The 21,712-nt window shown below is 40.3% G+C and overlaps 1 protein-coding gene across 1 annotated transcript in view; it reads right to left on the bottom strand.

Moving 5' to 3' along the window:
* Window positions 1-21,712, bottom strand: part of Wdr70 (WD repeat domain 70) — a 232,336-nt gene that overhangs the window by 156,950 nt on the left and 53,674 nt on the right. Inside the window, exon 8 of the mRNA XM_028875604.2 lies at window positions 11,288-11,441. Within this exon, the coding sequence (XP_028731437.1) occupies window positions 11,288-11,441 (154 nt within the window). The remainder of the gene's footprint in view (window positions 1-11,287; window positions 11,442-21,712) is intronic.

Raw genomic sequence — 21,712 nt, 5'->3', positions numbered from 1 at the left:
GTCAATTAGAAGTGAAATAGCATCTTAGATTATTACAAAATAAGCCAAGAGGAAATGGCATCCAGAAAATGTTAACACAAAGGACGAACACCTTAGCTGTTGATGAGTAGTCAGAACAAGAACACAAATAAATACATTACATTGAAAAAACTCCAAAGACTGAATGTTATTTCTTGTTTGTAAAGACAGAAGCATGACAAAGTCAAGGAGAATGTTAAGTGTTCCTGTGTTCAAACAGAGACCAAAATCAGTCATAACAAAATGAAGTTCAACTAAGGATTCTTAACTGGATCTAAACAGATTCAGTATCACAGCAAACATTAGTGGGAAATTTTTAAAGTGACACCTAAGAAACATTAGTGACTAAAACACCTTTTCATCAAATAAATTAGTTTTTGTCTTTCCCTCTTTATCTAAGCAATAGGTCTTGGGGAAGGTAAGAATATTCCTTTACTCAATGGCCTTAACACCAAATTAAGCAAATTCTTGTCTTTCATGATATGCCAACTTTGCATGGAGAACACTATATATCCATGACCAATGTTGTATGTTTTATCACCTACACAAATACACACACACACACACACACACACACACACACACACACACACACACAATTTAAAAAAACTGATTTATACTAATCTAGCCACTCTTGTGACTACTCCAAAGATAGCAACCATAAAGGAACACTGCAGAAGTACTATTTGTTGTCAGAGAATAACGGGAGCCCGAGGATCCACAAAATAAAAGTACCCATGTCATTGCATAGTGAGCTAACAGCTTGCTCCTGTGAAGACATGAAATACAGCAGGAAGATGCTGTCAACTTACCCTGAGGTTCTTAAGCACAGTCTTAGTAATCACCACCAATGAAATCTGTGTAAGAACATTTTGTTGGGTGTGTTCATAGCTTTAATTTGGGAGTTGGAATACTTTTTCTCTAAAGAGTCAGACAATAAGTATTCTAGGCTTTGTAGCCCACCTTCTGATACAACTTCTCAACTTTACCATTAGAACACAAAAGGAACTACAAATAATAAACTAATAGACTAGGCTGTCTTCCAATAAAACTTAAAGTTACAAAAATGGGATGGAGGCTAGATTTGGCACACTGGTCATCCCTTAGCAACCCAACCCTTGTAATATCAATCTACACTCAAAATACTCAAATACTCAAAAGTTCACAACCTTCAAACATCTGAGAGACATAAACACCCATTTGAGTACATCACAGAGAAATTCACTCTTCTTTGGTTTACAGCCCTACAGTGACCTAAGACACTGCAACAGCACCAACTATGGCTTGTTCTGTGGTTACTACAAATGGCCCCTCTTCTGAAACCATAAACTCTCACTATTTATTGGTTTGACAAATATCTCTCACAAGACATGGTAAGTTCTAGATAGCCCACTGATTATTCACACAACCAGCTGTCTTTCAATTTGTTTAACTTTCCTATTTTCTATGTCCTAAGCATCAGTCACTGAGCATTCTCTTCGTGCGTACAATAAAGAATTTTATTCTGGAACAATTTCCCACTACTCCTCAATCAGAATATTCTATCCAAAACTCAGAATCATAAATAAAACTCAAGAATACCATATGAAGAAAACAAACATTAATAATGGGGAGGAGGGTATATATGGAGGCCAGAAGTCGGTATCAGGTGTCATCCTCAATTGCTTTCCACCTTATTTTTTAAGGCAGGGTCTCACTGAAGCTGAAACTCGCCAATTCAGCTAGAATGGCTAGCCAGTGAGCTCCAGGAATCTGCCTGTCTCTGCCTCCCCAACATGAGATCAGAAGCAAGTGTCACTGTGCCTGGCTTTATTACAGGTGCTTGGGATCTGAACTCAGATCCTCCTGCTTGCCTCGAAAACACTTTATCCACTGAGCCGTCTCCCAAGCCCTGCAATTCTAAGTCCTTGGTACCCTACTGAAGGCCCACCCTAATATACTCCGATACAAATGGAGGAAATTGCTCTGCCAGTAGATGGTGGCACTTGCGATTTCCAATCTGAGGCTACTATGTGTAAGTATATTTTCAGATGAACCTATTTCTATCCTTCCCATTCTTGATATAAAAATATTCTCTCCTCACCTTCAGTGCTAATCTTTTCTTTTAAATTTAATCACAATCCTTACCACTTGTTCAAAGATCTTTCTCACCACTTAATATGTTTGAGTTTTGTTTGGGTTTTTTTTTTTCTTTTCAGAATTGTATTAGTTTTCAATTGCTTTGTTGCATATGCCACAAATTTAGGGGGTTATAAGACCCCTCATTTATTACTTTGTATTTTGCAATGTGGCTGGACTCTCTTCAGTGTTTCACAGATTGAAATAAGGATTCCAAGAGGATTACATTCCTTCCTTGGAGCTATGAAGGAGAATCTGCTTCCAAGAACATTTAAGTGTTGGCAGACTAGAAGTCCTGTGGTTATAGGGGTCAGGTCCTTACTTCTTTGCTGTTTACGCATTGGGGGAGAGGAGTACCACTCTTAGCTACTAGAATACATGTCCAGTCCTTGCTGAGTATCCCTCCATCTGCAAGGACATTAAAGAAAAATCTTCCTCATAGTGCATCAGACAAAAGCCACACTAACAACTATTTACAAAACAATTTTATCCATGCTTCCTGTTGAAACAGCTGAGGATCAGTATCTTGAAACTTGTAGACATTACCTGATGTCACTGGAACTATCATCAAAGAGTTCACCGCATGGCTGGGGACTCTATTCTTCTGGTCTTCCAGGGGTCCAGAGCCACACCTTTGCTCTTTTTCTCCCCACCACACTTTTGGAAGTGATTTGTTAGAATCGTTTTCCACCTAGGTAGACTAAAAATTAAATTATCCAGTCTAGTCTTTTGATGAGGCTTTCCTTAATTTATCTTTCTCTCGAGATTTCACGTAATCGACAAAAAGAAAGCAGCACCGCCTTCACTTTGCGTAGAAACATCTTCCGCCATGGACCAAAATTCAGCAGTAAACGTTCCTCCGCATCAAATCCACTCCACACATAGAATCTTTCTGCCAGGAACCTCAATATACGTCTGTCTGTCTATCTGTCTGTCTATCTGTCTGTTTTTGAAAAGCAGTCTTGCTATGTGGCCTAGGCTAGCCAAACTCACAATCCTGCCATCTCAGCCTTTCAAATAGCTGGAATTATAGGAATGCACCACCACACTAGGCTTCAGGAATCAATTTTAAGTGTTCTTCTGTGTAGGCTAAATCCAACAAACATAATCTTTCTTTCCTACAGTCTTGTGCCATATAACTTACTCAGAATAATCATCCTTTTACACTCAAGAGTTCCCATCTACAATCAAGGGAAATGAAGACTCCTGGGAGACTGAGAACTCTCCCTACAACAAAAGCTACAGATGCAGCAGTTCCAAAACTCTGTTCTATGGATAACGGCATTGAACAGATGAGTATAAACTTAGGATGGTGGGAGCCAAACTTCTTGCTGCTGGAAAAATGAATTATAAACATTGAGCTAAGAAAGGCTGTGAGATTTATTAGAATCAGATCCATCCATATCAACTCATAATTTTTAATATACTTTGTTTTGTTTGTCTCCCTCCTTGGTCTGTCTTCTAGATATAAAAGAAATGACAACCCAGTGACAATGAATACAACTAGTATCCAGATCTTGATTTCTAAAAGGAATCCCTTATCAAAAGCAGCCATGGGGGTTGGGGAGAACACTGGAGAGATGGCTCAACAGTTACAAGCACTTGCTGGGTTCTAGCTCCAGCATCCAAACGACAGCTAATAAACTGGAACAACTCCAGTTCCAGGAGATCTGATGGCCTGTTTCGGTCTCTGTGGGCACCACGTACACACTTGGCACACAGACAAACATACAAGCAGCAAAACTTGTAAAACAAATTAAAATAAATCAATAAATAAAGGTATCATGGCTACTGAGCCTGGTGGTTCACACCTTTAACCTCAGTACTCGGTGGATGAAGGTGGATCTCTATGAGTTTGAGGCCAGCCTGATCTATATAGTGAGCTCCATGTAAGACAGAGCTACAGAGTGAGACACACTCTCTCATAAATAGATAGATAGATAGATAGATAGATAGATAGATAGATAGATAGATAGATAGATAGATAGATGGATGGATGGATAGATGAATGGATAAACAGATAATAAATAAATGGATGAGTGAATGAATGAGTAAATAAATTAAAAAAAAAAAAAAAACAGGAGCCATAGGTCCCTGAAGAAATAGAGAATTTCAGAACAAGAAAAGCACAAAATGAGACTAGAACTCAGTTTCACCAGAGTGTAGGAAAGTAACCCGACTCCCCAGAATGATATATCAAAAGGTCAGAATCTAACATTAACAAGTTTCTATTACAAAAAAAAAAAAAAGGTTTGACTCACAAAATGAAAAGATAATACAACATACATCAAATCATGTGTGTATTTTTGTAAGAGTTTTGACAGGGACAGGTGGGGGCGGTACAAACCTTTGATCCTAGCACTCCAGAAGCAGAGGCAGGCAAATCTCTGAGTCCAAGCCAGCCTGGCCTACACAGAGAAATGCTGTCTCAAAGACCCAACTTAAAAAAAAAAATTAAAAAATAGAGTTCTATCTATGACTGAAGCCATAGTTGGGCACAGTGCTACCGTTTGAGGCAGAATGCTTGCCTAGCATGTATGGGGTCCAGACTTGGCCCCCAGCATCATAAAAAGAAAAGAAAAACATTAATTTAATGTTTAAGGAAATAAAAAATATACCTAGAATTCACAGTTATTTTAATAAATATTAAAAATTTTACATCTTACGGAAAAGAATTTACTACTAAAAAGACATGACTAATGTATTTGCTCTCCAAGTAGTAAGGGTAATTATTTGGAATGGCTAGACACCAAGAATGACTGCCTGTGTATTTAAAAATAAATACAATCTCTTTGATAATTCAGCTACTAGATTAGAGGGCTATAGAAAAAAATAAAAATAATAAAAATAAAACCAAATACAGCTTTTAAAACATTCTACCCCTAAGGTTCTTACGTCTCGTCTACTCTCCACAAGGGAAGTCTACTTATGAAAAGGAAATCTCCCCCTAAAAGTTTCAAAGATTTTAGGATCCCCTGAACCAGCCCACTTCAGTTTAGTTACATAACTAACAAGAAAATGGCTCAGACTTGCTTTCTGTTGAAAGGGATTGAAGGCAATGATGGAAAGAAGAGAGACCCTAGATGAATTCATAAAAGAAAATAAATTAGATCATATAACTAGATTATATGACTATTACAGTAAGTATTCACTTATTAAAAACCTACTAAAGCACCTTTGAATTTAACTTCATAAAAAGTTTATTGGTTAAGAAGTTCAAATTTATTGAATTATATTGACTTAACAGTCACACATTTCTAGGCTCTATGCCAAGACGTCACATATGAACCCTAAGTACAACAAGTGCTGAGAAGTTGAAAGTAACACAGGAAAATATTCTGTGACGGTAAGAAATGTGCCCAAATTCTGGTTTCGGATAAGTATATTTCATTATTCTGTGACCATGGTTGTTAAAAGAGCAATTTCGAAAGGTTTAATTAATTACAAGGTGACTCCTGGTTACTGCTGTCCTACTTTTCTAACTACCTAAACCTACAGAAGTAATATCCCATTTTCCTAGATAATCAGCAAACGTATCTCAAAACTCAAAAACCTGCTTGTTCTCCAAGCCAGGGTCTCTCTCTGTAGTCCAACTGGCCCAAATCCATCTTCCTCCAAGTGCTGGATTTGCGGGCACACGCCATCACAGAACTTGATTTTCACAAAATATCTCATGGGGAAATCTAACACATGACAGACATGAATCTGCCCCTGTCACTTCTATCCTGCAGGGATGACATGGTTGCTACCTCTTGAAATCAGATACATATGGTTACCCACAGCAACCTCACAAGACCGGGGGCTGTGGTGGTATTGTGTTCCCCAAAATATTGTGCATGCTAATAAACTTATCTGAGATCAGAGAACAGAACAGCCACAATATTAAACATAGAGGTTAGACAGTGGTAGCACACGCCTTTAATCCTAGCATTCCAGAGGCAGAGATCTACCTGAACCTGTGTGTTCAAGGATACAGCCAAGCATGGTGACTCACGCCTTTAATCCCAGAAAGTAAGCCTTTAATCCCAGAGAGTGAGGCAGAAAGCAGAAAGATATATAAGGCATGGAGACCAGGAACTAGAAGCTTTTAGCCTGGCTAAGTTTTTAGGATTTGAGCAACAAACAGTTCAGCTGACTGAGATCCATTTGGATATGAGGACACAGAGGCTTCCAGTCTGAGGAAACAGGATCCACTGAGGAACTGGCAAGGTGAGGTGGCTGTGGCTTGTTCTGCTTCTCTGATTTTCCAGTATTCACCCCAATACTTGACTCCCAGGTTTGATTTTATTAATAAGAACTTTTTGAGATTCTGCTACAGGGGGCTGGCCATTAACATCTCTCATGGAGGAGAGTAAGGGCTCCTGGGGTAGCACACTAACTGGACAAAGTCCTCCCATTACTGAGGCTATGTGAGTGGTTCACAGTTTCTGGGGAGGGGGAACTTTTCTTTGATAGTAGAACCTCTCATAAATTGCCCATTTATCCTGTAACCTCTTACCTATGTCCCAATTAAACCCACTGGTTCAACAAGTGAAATCTGAGTGAATCTTTTCTTTGGTCTGTCTGTTCTTGGTGTCCCGTCTGGAGAGGGAGTCACTAATTCACATCTTCCCAGGAGAAGTTCATGTAACACCTCTATGCAATCCACTTCTAACCCTGAGGTATATGCACATAACTTCTAAAACTGTAAAACACACAAAACATGGCTCCAAGTCTTAAGTGAGATAAACGTTCCGACATTCAGAAGTGTTTTTCAGACAAAGTAGACATTAAAATTGAAAGTCAACAGTAACTTAGAGTAGAATTACAAATTATTTTTGGTTTTTATCCATTTTTCTATCATCAATACTCTAGGCTTAGTTTCCCCAGTGCTGGAATTATGGCCATGTGGCACCATGCCTGCCTTTATAACCTGGAAGTACTTTTAAAGTACGTACATATATATTTATAATTCATATGTGAATAAACACATAAAATGTAAAGAAAGCAAAAAACAAAAAGGCTGTGTATGGTGGTCCACGCCTATAATCCCACCTCCCAGGAAGCTGAGGCAGAGGACTGCTATGATTTTGAGGCCTGTCAGAACTACAGAGTGAGACCCTGTCTCAAAAGACAAGCAAACAAAGATAGTCATGAAATAGCTCAGCAGACAAAGGTATCTACAGCCATGCCTAACACTGTGAAACTGATCCCCACAGGTAGAAGAGAACCAAGTCCCTAAATCTGCCCTTTGGCCTCCACACATACACAGTGGTACCACTGTGCCCACAGACTTCATTCTCATTCTCATTCTCTCTCTCTCTCTCTCTCTCTCTCTCTCTCTCTCTCTCTCTCTCTCTCTCTCTCTGTGTGTGTGTGTATGTGACTGTGTGTGTGTGTATGTATGTATGTATGTGTGTGTGTTACATAAATAAAATATAATAAAAACTTTAAGCCAGGCGGCGGTGGCGCACGCCTTTAATCCCAGCACTCGGGAGGCAGAGCCAGGCAGATCTCTGTGAGTTTGAGACCAGCCTGGTCTACAGAGCAAGATCTAGGACAGGCACCAAAACTACAGAGAAACCCTGTCTCAAGAAACCCAAAAAAAAAAAAAAAAAAAAAAAAGTAAAAAAGTAATTTTTTTAAAAAATTAAAAAATAAGGACTTTAAAATTGTAAAAATTTAACACTATAAGTAGAATAACCTGTTGGGCGGTGGTAGTGCACACCTTTAATTCCAGCACTTGGGAGGCAGAGGCAGGGGGGTCTCTTAGTTCGATGCCAGTTTTGGTCTACAAAGTGAGTTCCAGGGCAGCCAGGTCTGCTACAAAGAGAAACCCTGTCTTGTGGGTGGGAGGGAATCAGATACACTGAACCTGATGGAAAAGAAACTCAGGAATAGTCTTGAATGCATTGGCACAGGAGACAACTTCCTAAACAACACCACCATCACGTAGACATTAATATCGACAATTAATAAATGGGACCTCAAGAAACTGAGACGCTTCTGCAAGGCGAAGGACACTGTCAATAGGACAAAATGGCAGCCTACAAAATGGAGAAAGACCATCCCCACATCTGACAGAGAGCTGATCTCCAAAATATATAAAGAACTCAAGAAACTAGACATCAACAACCAAATAATCCAATTGAAAAACAGGGTACAGATCTAAGCAGAGAATTCTCAGAATTGCAAATGGCTGGGAAACACTTAAAGAAATGTTCAACATCCTTAACCATCACAGAAATGCAACTCAAAATGACTCTGAGATTCCATCTTACACCTGTCAGAACAGCTAAGATCAAAAACACAAATGACAGCTCATGCTGGAGAGGATATGTAAGGGGGAACACTCCTCCATTGCTGATAGGAGTGCAAACTTGTACAGTCACTTTGGAAATCAATATGGTGGTTTCCAAGAAAACTGGGAATTGGTCTCCCCCAAGACCCAGCTACACCATCCCAGGGCATATACCACAAGGACACTTGCTTAAATATGTTCATAGCAGCTTTATATGTAATATCCAGAAACTGGAAACAACCTAGATGCCCCTTAACAAAAGAATGGATGAAGAAAATGTGGTACATTTACACAGTAGAGTATTACTCAGCTGTTAAAAACAATGACATCATAAAATCTGGAGGCAAATGGATGGAACCAGAAAAAAAATCATCCAGAGTGAGGTAAACCACATCAAGAAAGATGAATATTATATGTACTCACTTACAAATGGATATTAACTGTAAAGTACAGGACACCATGTTACAATCCACAGACCCTGAGAGGCTAAGTAACAAGGAGGGCTCAGGGTGGCATGCATGAATCTCCCTGGGAAGGGTAAATAGAATAGATTTCAAGGGAGAGATGGGAACAGGAAGGATCCTTTGCATGCCCACGCGGGGAAGGGGGGTGTTGAAGGGAGAGATGACTAGAATTTGGGGGCATTTCAGGGACGAGGTAGAAACCTAGTGCAATGGAAACTCCCTGGAATCTATGAGGGTGACCCTAGCGAAGACTCCTACTAATGGAAGATAAGAGCCTGAAGCGGCCATTCTTCTGTAACCAGGCAAGCCTTCCAATGGAGGGACTGGGACACCAACCCAGCCACAAACCCTTCAAAACCCTTCAGCCTACAATTTGACTTCCCTAAAGATATGCTGGGGTAAAAGTGGCAGAGAACGTGTGGGAGTGGCCAACCAATGATTCAATAATACTCTACCAATAAACAAGACTGAACCTCTCCACAATAGAGTGGCATTTCTCCAGGTTCAATGTGGGGCAATCTGAAACACGCTGTCAACTTAATCTAATAATTCACCTAAAGCAAGTAAGTATATTGCAGACAATTTTCCTCATTCATGTTTTATGATCTAAGCATGCTAAATTAGCGTATAAATGAACTCCGGAAAGTCTCTGGTCATACCTTCAAACATTCAATACATAACTTCATTTGATATGTGTCTGTGTTTTTAAGGACAGCTTGTTTAATTTATATTCATATCAATGGCAATCTAGCTTGTACATAAATGTAGCCTGGCTAACACATACAATGTCTGTATAATACACACTACAGACGTGTGCTGAGGAACACGAGACAGCACCACAGTCCTTTCAACACTATGTTGGGGAATCATTTTAAACAGCAAAATCATCAACACAAAGCAAGGGAGGAGCATGGGGGGGGGGGAAAGGACAATATTTAAAAACCCTAATTACAACCGAAATCCTGAAACAGGAAAAATAACAGTGTTGTCTTATTCAAATTCAATTTTTGGCCACTCTGTGTAAACACACATTCACATATAACCATGAAAGTGCAAAGAGTATTGATTTGGGGGCTAAAAAAAAGTTTAAGCAAATATTGGGTGAGTTCATAAACACAGAACCCATAATTATGATATGAATTATACTATATTAAACAAATTTCATACAAGAGTTTCACTTAGGCACAAACCGTGAGAACTGATTTACAAGAATATGGTAATTGAAAGGATAGAAAAGGTAAAAATAAGAACTAAAATGAAATATTAAAATTCTGCATTAAGATGAGCATGGTGGTCTAACACCTTTAATCTCAGCACTGGGGAAGCAGAGGCAGGCAAATCTCTGTAAATTCAAGGCCAGCCTGGTACATATAGTAAACTCCAAGACAGCTAGGACTACATGGAGATACCTTGTCTAAAAAAAAAAATCAAAACTGCATTAAACATATCCACACACACTTTATCTGTGGCAGATGGCATTATTGTCCCCAGTCTATCATCCCTTCTTATATCCAAATTTCTGCAACTTAAGATTGAGTTCCTCTCACTAGGGATCAGGACCTACTTTTCTATTCTACTGATATCTATCATAGTCATGGATTTACTTTAGCTGATGGAAGATTAGTGGAAATGATATAAGAGAAGATTTAAAATGTACTTCCAGAATTCCTAAGTTTCTGCCATTGCTAGGGGAAATTCAGATACTAAAAAAACAGTTTCCATTCACTCTTCATAGAACCCAGTCATCAAGTAAAAAGTCAAACTGCACAGAGAATGCTATACTGAGGAAAGTCCAGCAAGAGTGAGAACTGGCCATGGCGACCACCACACTGGAAGGAGTAGACAGAGAAAGCAAAGGCATGATGCAGAGCAAGAGAGCAGGCATTAAACACACAGCACACAAGCAGAGTAGGGCTCAGAGTAGACAGGGGGCAAAGAGAGACAGAGACCAATGCAATAGCACTCGAACTGTTACCATCTGAGGGAGGCCCAGCGGACACCACCCTGAGCAGAAGAACCTCCCGTACAAACTACTCAAGGCATTACTGTCTTCAGCCAATAACCTTTAGGATGAATTATTACATGACAAGTGAAACTACTTGTTAGTAAATGTGCTGACCAGACAGGATAGGGTACTATAACCCCACACTCAGGAAGCTGAGGCAGGCCAAGCATGAAGGAAAAAGAGGAGAAAGAGAGGGAGGGGAAAGAGTGTAGGAGGGGAGAGTGGGGAGGGAGGGAGAGGGAAGAGGGAAGTGAAGGAGGATGGAGAAAAGAGAAAGGAAGAAGGAACAGAGGAGAAAAGGGGAGTGAGGAGGGAAGAGGGAGAGGAGGAGGGAAGATAGTAGGAGTGAAGGAAAGAAGGAGAGCAGAAGTCAAATTCATTAACACACAGCTGGGTGCTTACCTTGGTGTTGGCCATGTCTACAATATACTGGTCTCCTTTTATACATTCCATTACTTCAAAACCATCTCTGTCAATCACCTTGGCCTGTGAGCTTCCAGATACAACAAGAATCATGTCTCCTGTGTTACTGTATTGTAGTGACTTGATCTGATGGCTATACAAAAGAAAAAAGAAAATAGTCTAGTGAAACACAGAGCTTTTTTTTAATACTTTTGCTATATTTAGCATGGTCAGGAAAGGAAATGTTATACAACTACAACATTAATAATTCTGAAAAGCACAAAATCATCCTCCCAAGCTTTTTACAACCTCCACAGCAACTTGCTAAAATCTCCTAAGACTTACACCTTCAATCCAGCCAACTGCTGCACCTTCTGGCTATTTTCCAATAACCTTATTTGCAGAACTTTTTAAAGCTATATCACAGTTATGTTATGTTATTTTTTAACCACAATGCTTTAAAAACAAGAAGAAAAAAGAAATGAAGATATTTTCTCTCCACTAGATACACAAGCCCCCTACTTCACTGGAAAGAAAATGGATTTAAGCATTTTGTTGAAGCCAGTTATGAAAGGCTCTGCCAGCCTAGCCCACAGAATGCTTGGAGATAAAACCTATTTCCACCTCAACAATGGCCACAAGGTATATATAAAATTCCAGGTCTAGAATAATTGTGTATATGCAAACATTCTAAAGTCAGAAAAATTGGAATTCTCCATTTTTTCCCACAGGCTTTTTCAGATAACTGATAGCCAACCTATAATTATCTGCTTGTTGAAGGAATATATATAATTTGAAGTATTTGTGTGTGTTTTATAGCTAATTTAATTATACATGATTTTGTTGTTTCCTCTTTGTTTTGATACTATACTCCAACTTGAGAGCCTGACCCTTCAGCTCCTCAAGTGCTGGTGTGTAACATCACATTCAATTCAGCTTAAACAACTCAAGATTTTAAGAAGAAATAATGAATTATAAAATTGTTATAGAATCTGAAAAAACAGGGTTCTAAAATGTCATTTTAAAAACCTAACCTCAGCGCTAAAGAAAGCTATCATCTGAAGATTTTTAATCGGTTAAGTCTGTCACCATTGTTTATAAACCACATGTGTCTCCCTCTCCAAATTTAGGTGTGACGGGCTTAGGAGATGAGGTCTTTAGCAAGCAATTAGCTATAAATGAGGTGAGCTTTTGCTCACTAAAATAGATTTCTCCAGATATGATTAGAAAATGTAGGGTTGTCTGGGCATGCTCAAGACCCTGTGTTTAGTCCTCAACACCATAAAAATGAAATTAAATGGGCAGCGGGTAGTTCCAGGAAAGATGGCTAGACAGCCAGGAAAGATGGTGAGTGAGACAGACGCTGCATCCCTCGGAGGGAGGCTGTGAAAGACAGTGTCAGAATAAGAAAAAGGTGTCTATTCCAAAGAGAGAAAAACAGACCGAAGACATACGTAATGCACAGAGAACGGGAAAGAGTGCCTGGAAGGGAGAGAAAAGCAGAGACCAGGAACTCCTGTAAGAAAACAAAACTGACATTCCAGGTTTTGTAAGTTTTGAAAATTTCATAAGCACGTTGAGATACATCATCCGTGGGACCCAATCCTACAATTTCATTTGTTCCATGTGTAGCTGTGGCCACAGCTGGTGACAGAGTCTACTTCCAGTTTCCACAGAGCAGCTTGGAGGGAAAGGGAGGACAACACAGGGACAGGACACTGAAGGCAGAGTGAAAAGATAAGCCAGACGAGGGATGTAGTCCTCAGGACAAGCCCACATCCCCAGCCAGCCTCAAACCCAGCTATGGATTTGGTGAGACCATGATCTTCCTCGGGCAGATGGATCTTGACTGTAGAGAAATCCAGTTTTGTCATTGTATATGGCTCAGAGGGCAACAGCCTAGTGCTATCTTGAAAGACAACTTATTTCATTAGAAACTGAGCTACCTGGGCCAGCAACACAGCTTGCCAGGTGAAAGCACTTGCTGCCATGCCTGAGAACCTGAGTTCACCCCAGGACCCACACTGATAAAAGAAGAGAATAGATTTACAGCAATTTGTTCTCTGACCTCTACACACATCATGGTATGTAAGTGTGTGCACATATGCACACACACAAATGTAATAAAAAATTTTCTTAAAAAGCTACTTTGATGATGTCCTGAAAGGAAGGAACCACCAAAAGTAAGGGAGCTTCAAAGTGAACTGTCATAGCCCTGGGTGAGGGAAAGCCCAAGAAGACTTTGATGCAGGTGGCAGGAAACAAGGCTGTAGTAGTTTGAATGTAACTGGACCCCATATTCTCAAAGAGAGTGGCACTATTAGGAGGTGTGGCTTTGTTGGAGGAAGTGTGTCACTGTGGGGGTGGGCTTTGTGGTTTCCTATGCTAAGGATACCACCCAGTGTGTCAGTCGACTTCCTGCTGCCTGCAAGATGGAGGACTCTCAGCTACTCCTCCAGCACCATGTCGTCCTACATGCCATCATGCTCCCCACCATGATAGTGGACTGAACCTCTGAAACTAGAAGTGAGCCACCCTAATTAAATGTTTTCTTTACAAGAGTTGCTGTGGGCTTAGATGCAAGATTGTAAAACATCAGTAGCGAACTTCTGCCCTCCGGGGTCCTCCCATTGTGCTGTAAGCCTGTAATTAAGACCTCCTACCCCCTTCAAGAAATGACATTCGACATTTAAAATTAAATATATATATATATGTGTATATATGTGTGTGTGTGTGTGTGTGTGTGTGTGAATGTAATCTATGAATACCACAAATGTGATTAATATCATGAGTGTAATTTAATAAATGAATGAATGAATGAATAAATGAATAAATAAATAGAGTTGCTGTGGTCATGTTCTCTCTTCACAGCAGCAGAAATCCTAACTAAGGCAGTGGCCCAGGCAGGATAATAAAGAAAGATGGCCCCGCACTCAGCAACCATGAGAGATGTCTTCAACCAAGAGGAGCCTGAGAGCTTGACAGCCCTCAGCCTGAAGCTAGTGGGGGAGTCACCTAACTGTTGCTCACTGTTACAGAGCCTGAGAACTCTGACATTGTAGGATACACATGACACCAGCAGCAGCATCCCTCCAGCATGGTGACTAGGACCTCAAGAGGTCTCAATAGTATGAAGACAGGTCTTCCACCTCTAATCACCTTAGTGATGTGGTTCCTTTCCTTACTCTGGACACACCTGGAGGAAACACTAGACATGTTGGAGGGGTACAATCTGGAATGTAGTAGAGCCAGCCCAGCCCACAGACTGCAAAGCTGAGCAAGGCCAGCAGGAGCCATGGTACACAATAGAGAGCTACCAAGGCAAAGATGCACTAGAGGACATCAGATGCTGTGCACAGACTCAGCAGCAGATAAACCACACAAACAAGAGTCCTCAAGGTCAGTGACCCTCCCCCCCCTACTGAGTACAACTGGAGTCTCCAGTCTCCAAGGACCTAGGAAGCAGCTCTCCCGCCTCATTTGTTTACTGTTGTGATCCTGTTTTCTTTGTATTGCATGTTAGCAGGGCTTTCACTTACTGTGTTTTTAGTTATTTTAAGCTCTGTGTGTGTGTGTGTGTGTGTGTGTGTGTGTGTGTGTGTCTGTCTGTCTGTCTGTCTGTCTGTCTGAACAAACAAACAAATGAACGAAAGAAGGAACAAACGAATGAATGATATAGAAATGGAAAGGGGACCATGAGTTCAAGCGTCTAAAAGGAAGAATAACAAGTAATGGAGCACATGTGACATGAACACAGATGGAGTGCCCACTTGGAGGGAAGTGAACCACCAAGACAGGTGAGAACAGGGGGTACGACAGTAGGAGAAGTCGAATAAAAGCAAAGTCCAAAGAAATAGACGTGTGAAAATGTAAATGTCACGATGGTCCTATTACTTTGCCTGTTAACAAAAAATTAAATCAAAATCTAAGTAGATTTTGCCAGATGATGGTGGCACACACCTTTAATCCCAGCACTCAGGGAAGCAGGGACAGGTGGATCTCTGTGAGTTCAAGGACAGCCTGGTCTACAGAGAGAGTTTCAGGACAGCCAGGGGCACACAGAGAAACCTTGTTTGGAAAAAAAAAAGTAAGTAAAGTTTAATGAAAGTAAATATATATATATATATTAAAAAGAATAGGCATTGACTTTCTAGGAAGAATGTAAAATTTAAATAAAAAATTTTTTATATTTAATAAAAATATTTTGAAGACAAATACATGCATATACATATAATAAAAGAAAAATGTATGCCCACAGGTACCCTTCTCTTAGTAAAGAGAGCTCAAAGCAAGTATGAATGAGAGACATATAACTGAACAAATACTTAATACACAAGTACATAAAGAACTCTGTTAGCACAGGCACTGCCATTGTCTTTGGTTGTCTACTATAACTACATGGATAAGACCCTACTGCAGGCTGCAGGACACAGAGGTATCAATCTCAAACTAACCAGGAAACTCTCGCCCTTCTGGCTACTTTCAGAGTGCCTGAAGGTGCTATGCCAGATGTTAGGAAAGAAAAGGTATCAATGGCCTTACCCAGTGCTAGACCAACCCATGAGGGAAGATGTCACTACTGGTAAAATAGTGGCATGACTGTTATGGGAGTCACCATCTGCCTTCTGATTGGATCTGAGGCCTGCTCCATAGAAGGGAACTCATGCCCAGCAGAGTAAATCCAGTCAAAAAGCGAAGGCTACAAAGTTCAGGGGCCCTAGAGAAAACCTATTATTGGTTTGCTGAACAGGCATGAGGTCAAACTGCCTTTGAAATACTTATGTTAATAGCCATAGATTTGTATAGCTCTTAGCCTTCGTCAGAGAAGATTCTTTGTACAATGGGTAGCAGTTAATACGGAGACTCATAATTGGTCAAAGTGATGAATAGGGTAACTCTAAATGTTCAGCTATAGATTGATCATATATTCCAACCTCCTCCTGTCCAGTGCTTAGGAAACATCACAGAGGGAGCAGAAAGAATGTAAGTCAGCAAATGGAGAGGAGAGCTGTAAGGTAATGACTTCTGGGAATGATGTGGCTGTTGCACACGTCAGCTTGTGACAGTAGTTGTAGCTATCTGTGTAAGACCTGCACAAGATGAAGACAGTCAAATTCCAGCACAGATGGCAGAGAGGCCCCTGAGGGCCAACCACTAGTGGGGAAATTACTGTCAGCTGATGCAGCGGAGAGAGACTCACTCGCCTTTAGGAATATGGCTACTGGTAAACTGCCTATGCCCCATACACAGGTAGCATCAATAGCAAACGGTCTCGGGGTTATTTTACAGACAGAGAGAGACAGAGGAAGAAGGAAAAGTCATTATCCGAAATATTCAATTTCTTTATCAAACATAAAAATGAACAATTTTTCTGAGTTCTTTGTAAGCCAGGAATGGTGGCAGATGCCTTTAGTCACAGCACTCAGGTGGCATAGGCAGGAAGATCTCTGTGAATTCAAGACCAGGCTAGCCCATCCAGTAAGTTGCAGGCCAACTAGAGCTACCTAGAAAGACCTGTTTCTAAAGAATTTTTTAATTAATTTTTAAAAGCTGTTTGTAATAGTTTCCTTTATGAATGTAAGTACAGACATAAAAATTCATTAGATACCTTGTTTTATATTAATAGACAAATTCCAAATAAAATAAACATGATTTTAACAAAATTCTAGCTTATTTGGTCCCATTTACTAAGTTTATGACTCCAAAGCTTAGTAATGTATCTATATATGCTAAAAGTAACTGTTAACTTGTGATTTTTGTTTGTTTTGGGGGGTGTTTTGTTTTGTTTTTCAAGACAGGGTTTCTCTACAGCTTTGGAGTCTTTCCTGAAACTCACTCTGTAGATCAAGCTGGCCTCCAACTCACAGAGATCCACCTATCTCTGCCTCCCGAGTGCTGGGATTAAAGGTATGCACCACCAACACTCAGCAATTTGTGATGACTTTATCTTCTGAAAACAGAATTTATAGAAGAAAAAATAAAATAAAATAAAATTCATGTCTATCTGTCCAGAGATCAAGAGAGTTATTATTCTATCTAGTAGCTAAGTCATGGACCTGCTTGAAACTGCTTTTCTGTAAAGAGTAAGAAGGAGAGGACATCTGACCTCCTCCTCTGCCTCTGCATGCTCACACTGATACACACACGTAAAAATAAAACAGTGTGTGACCAGAAGAGATATATCACCTCAAAGTTCATCATCAACATGTCAGAGTACGTACGTAAGGAAGTGATGCTCTAAACCAAACGCCTGTGGGAGGCAGGTCTAGAAGCAAAGGCTGACCTAATGCTGGGACCTGCAGGGAAGAAAGTACCTCTGGACTTCGGGCATCCTTTGTAAACTACTGGGAATGAGAACCTTAAGGAGGTTCCATCCTGGATGGCAAAATTTCCCTCTGGCCTTACACTGAGGTCTGTCCATAAACTATAAAATTACTTGTTTGAGACTGTGTATGACTTGTTCACTTATTTTCTCTCAGCTCCAAACCCGCCCTTCAGTCTCTGCTCTGTAAAAATGGAAATGAACCCTGGAAATACTTTTTCTTTGCCAGTCGGCATTTGTTAGGACTGTTAACTTTCATCAGAAGGTACTAGAAAGACACTGGAGTGTGGTGGTATTGTGTTCCCCAAAATATTGTGTACTCTAATAAATTTATCTGGGGTCAGAGAACAGACAACCACTAGATACAAAGGCTAGGAAATGGTGGCACTCACACCTTTAATCCTAGCATTCCAGAGATAGAAATCCCTCTGGATCTCTGTGAGTTCAAGGCCACATTGGAAACAGCCAGGCATGGTGACTCACGCCTTTAATCCCAGGAAGCAAGGCTTTAATCCTAGGGAGTGATAGTAGAAAGCATAAATGTATATAAGGAGTGAGGACCAGAAACTAGAGGCATTTGGCTGGTTAGGCATTTGGCTGGTTAAGCATTTGGCTGGTTAAGCATTCAGGCTTCTAGCAGCAGTTCAGCTGAGAGCCATTGGGATGAGGACACAGAAGCATCCAGTCTGAGGAAACAAGACCAGCTGAGGAATTGGCAAGGTGAGATAGCTGTGGATTGTTCTGTCTCTCTGATCTACCAGCATTGACCCCAATAACTGGCCTCGGGTTTGATTTTATTAATAAGAACTTTTAAGATTCATGCTACACTGGGAGTGTCTAGTGTGTTCCTCTTGACATGGCTTTTCCAGTGTCAGGCTCCAGAAACATGTGCGGTTTCTCCACGTCAGGTTCCTGGAGTGCACATTTGTCAACAACAGTTCCCTCAGTCTTAGAGCAGAGCAAGACCAATTTCTGGAAAGTTCTACCATCACAGACACATAGCCACTTCTCTTCATTCAGTGATCCACAGCCATGCACTTTCAAAAAAGGTCTGGATCTCAACCCCAGAGGCTCCCCCTTGAATGCTATATGTCCGCCCAAAGACAGGGGGTACTTCCTGTATATGCTGTGCATATTCTTTACACTTCTCTTTTTACCATCAGTCTTCCATTTTTCTAAACTCTGATTATAGTCAGCAATTCTTATTAAAGTGTTTCTGGTCAAATTACATCAGATTTCTATATCCTAATAAGACTCTGACAGATCATATTTAGGCAATCAATCAGGAACTGAGAAAATTATAGTCTATTTAGACCAACTGGATTTTTTATATATAAACAAAATACATCAGATCTTTGATAATTAGACATTTGAGACTGCTCAACAAAGGTCTCTAAAGTAAGACTGGGAACACTTATTCTTGCATGGGACAAATCTCTGTTATTCTCCTTGTGAAGTACTAGTTTTCTTCAATCCAGTCCTATGTGTTATCACTGTTTTCTGATGATTAATTTTTGTTTTCAAAGGGAAGTCAAAATCTTAAAAATAGCAAAATTTAAGGAGTGGGAGTAGAAACAGGCAATGACTCCATCTCTCTGGCTAACCACTCTACCAAAATGCTGTTTACATTCAGGGGGAGACCTAAATTTTCAGCAATCTTACACCAGTATCATTTTGCTTTTTAGCTAGAAAGGAAAACGTTCCCACTTTTCCATGTGCTCTCTGTAGTCTACTTTGCCCATGCTAAAATGAAAATGTCCAGTACCAACCTCATCATTCCTGCCCCACTTTGCTCTTAATTCTGCCAGCCACCGAGTTAAAAGGACGGGATTAGGACTCATTAGACACAGTCCTAAGGAGAATTAAAGGGCTTGCTCAAGGGGTAGAACATCTGCTCCTCAAATTCCTGCCTATACAACTAAGATTCCGATCAAAGAGGAGAGGGGGAAAGCCAATCTGACAGTGAGCTGGAGTCATGAGGAAGTGAATGTTCTCTCAGGGAGTAACTCTGACACCAGGGGATGGCTTAGGAGCATTGCACAATTCTTTCTGTGAAGTTATTCATGGGGCAAAGTGGGAGTATATGAGTGTAAGTGAGGGGAGTGGGAAGGTGAAGATTGAGGATCCTTTTAAGTACTTTTTGCTTGGCTAGCAGAACAAGCTGGGACATGCAAGACAGATAAACACAGCTGTCTGGGGCTGTCACTTGGGGCTCATGAGCCAAGGTGTCCGGCTGTAGTGAAAAGTGCACCGGAATGTGAGTCAGAAGTCTAGAGGTCCAAATCCTTGCTCTGCTAACTAGCTGTATGATGATGAGCAAGCCCTTCTGCTTCCCGTCATCTTATTTTATAGAAAATCCACAGATGGGAACAGATGGCAGACTAGACAAAGCTGTTCCTGAGCCACACCACTCATATGTTGCCTGGGTAATTCTGCTGAGTACTGGTTTCCTCCATCGAATAAGGGAAATACTAACTTACAGGATTGGGACAGGGTTTCAAAGACATATTTCATACTGGTAATGGAGAGATGGCCCAGTGGTTAAGCACTCTGCTCTTCCAGAAGACCTGGGTTCAATTCCCAGCATCTACATGGCTCCTTAAAACCATCTGTAATGCCAGTTCAAGAGGATCTGATGCCCTCTTCTGGCCTCTGCAGGCACTGCGCTCATGTGGTGCACATGTAGGCAAAACATCCAGATACAATATTTTTTTAATTTTTAAATGTTAAGAGAATAATATTTAACTTATAGGATTGAGATAAGGGTTTAAAGACATTATATGCTAGAGATAGAAAAATGGCTTAGAGATTAAGAGCACTGGAGACTCTTGAAGAAGACTTGGACTTGGTTCCCAACACCCACATGGGCAACTAAAAATCATCTGTAACTCCAATTCCAGGGGATCTGACACCCTCTCTGGCCTCTATAGGCACGAAACACACACTTGCTTCATACACATACATGCAGGCAAATATATATAAACATTAATTCAAAATTAAATAATAACAATATGAATAAAGGTACCTAGTAGAGACTTGAAACAAGTAGTTACTTGTATTACTTCTTAATTTCCAAAGAATAAGACTGTACTGTTACAGTGTAATCACCCCTCAATTCCCAGGAAGGAATGACTCACTGAACACTGCAATTACCAAAATCTACAGATGCTCAAGTCCCTCACACACATGGTTTTCAATTATTATTTTTTTTTTTTTTTTTTTTGTATTAGCAGTTGACTAATTCTGTGGATATGGAACCTGCAGTCATAGAAGGCTTACGTATTCAACATGTATTATCTAGTGCTGGGAACAGACCAAGGAAGTCAGAGATGTGGTACAACAGCAGGTTTCTATAGGATAGTGTCAGAAAACACCAAGCCAGACCACATCTTTAGGTGCTTTGAGGAATTTTTAAGAACAGATTCACAACACCAAAAGGCTTTAATGGCATGCCAAAGTTCAACCACCATATTCAACTGTTATTAACTAAATGAGATATTAATGCATCTTCATCAAATTTCTAATTGACAAAAAAGAAGGATAAATCATTAATATGTTAAAAGACAGAATCAGGAACTGGGATAATGATTTAACAAATTTAAGACAATGAAATCAAATGAAATATGTAAATAGATTACATATTTCACCTTTGAAAATGCATTAGGTGCTGAAGAGATGTCTCAGTAGTTAAGAACACATATTGCTCTCAGTATTCATGTCAGGCAGTTCACAACTCCCTGTAGCTCCAGCTCCAGGGTATATATCTCTGACACCCTCTTCTGGCCTCCGTGGGCTCCTACACTCACACAAGCTTACCTTGGTACCTATATTTCCAATATTCACTGGTTATGTGCAGTGACTGTCACATTGGGTGGGGAATATAATACTTTCCATAGCACAAGAGGTTCTATTTGCTGGCTAACAAGATATCAAGAACAGATCATTAGATTAATTGCCCTGTGGGTGTGTTCAAAAGAGGAGATGCAAGACAGAGGTAAAGACAGAATAAACCCAAGTGATCCTGAGTTAGGATGAGAGGCACCCTATGACTCATATTAGCTTCATACAGATTCAGGCAGATACAAAAGTTACTGATGTATGAC

This window comes from Peromyscus leucopus, chromosome 11 (genome assembly GCF_004664715.2).
Source record: "Peromyscus leucopus breed LL Stock chromosome 11, UCI_PerLeu_2.1, whole genome shotgun sequence".
In the NCBI taxonomy this organism is placed as follows: Eukaryota; Metazoa; Chordata; class Mammalia; order Rodentia; family Cricetidae; genus Peromyscus; species Peromyscus leucopus.
The sequence above is the reverse complement of the archived record's forward strand: the minus strand, read 5'-3'. Positions and strand labels throughout refer to the sequence as shown.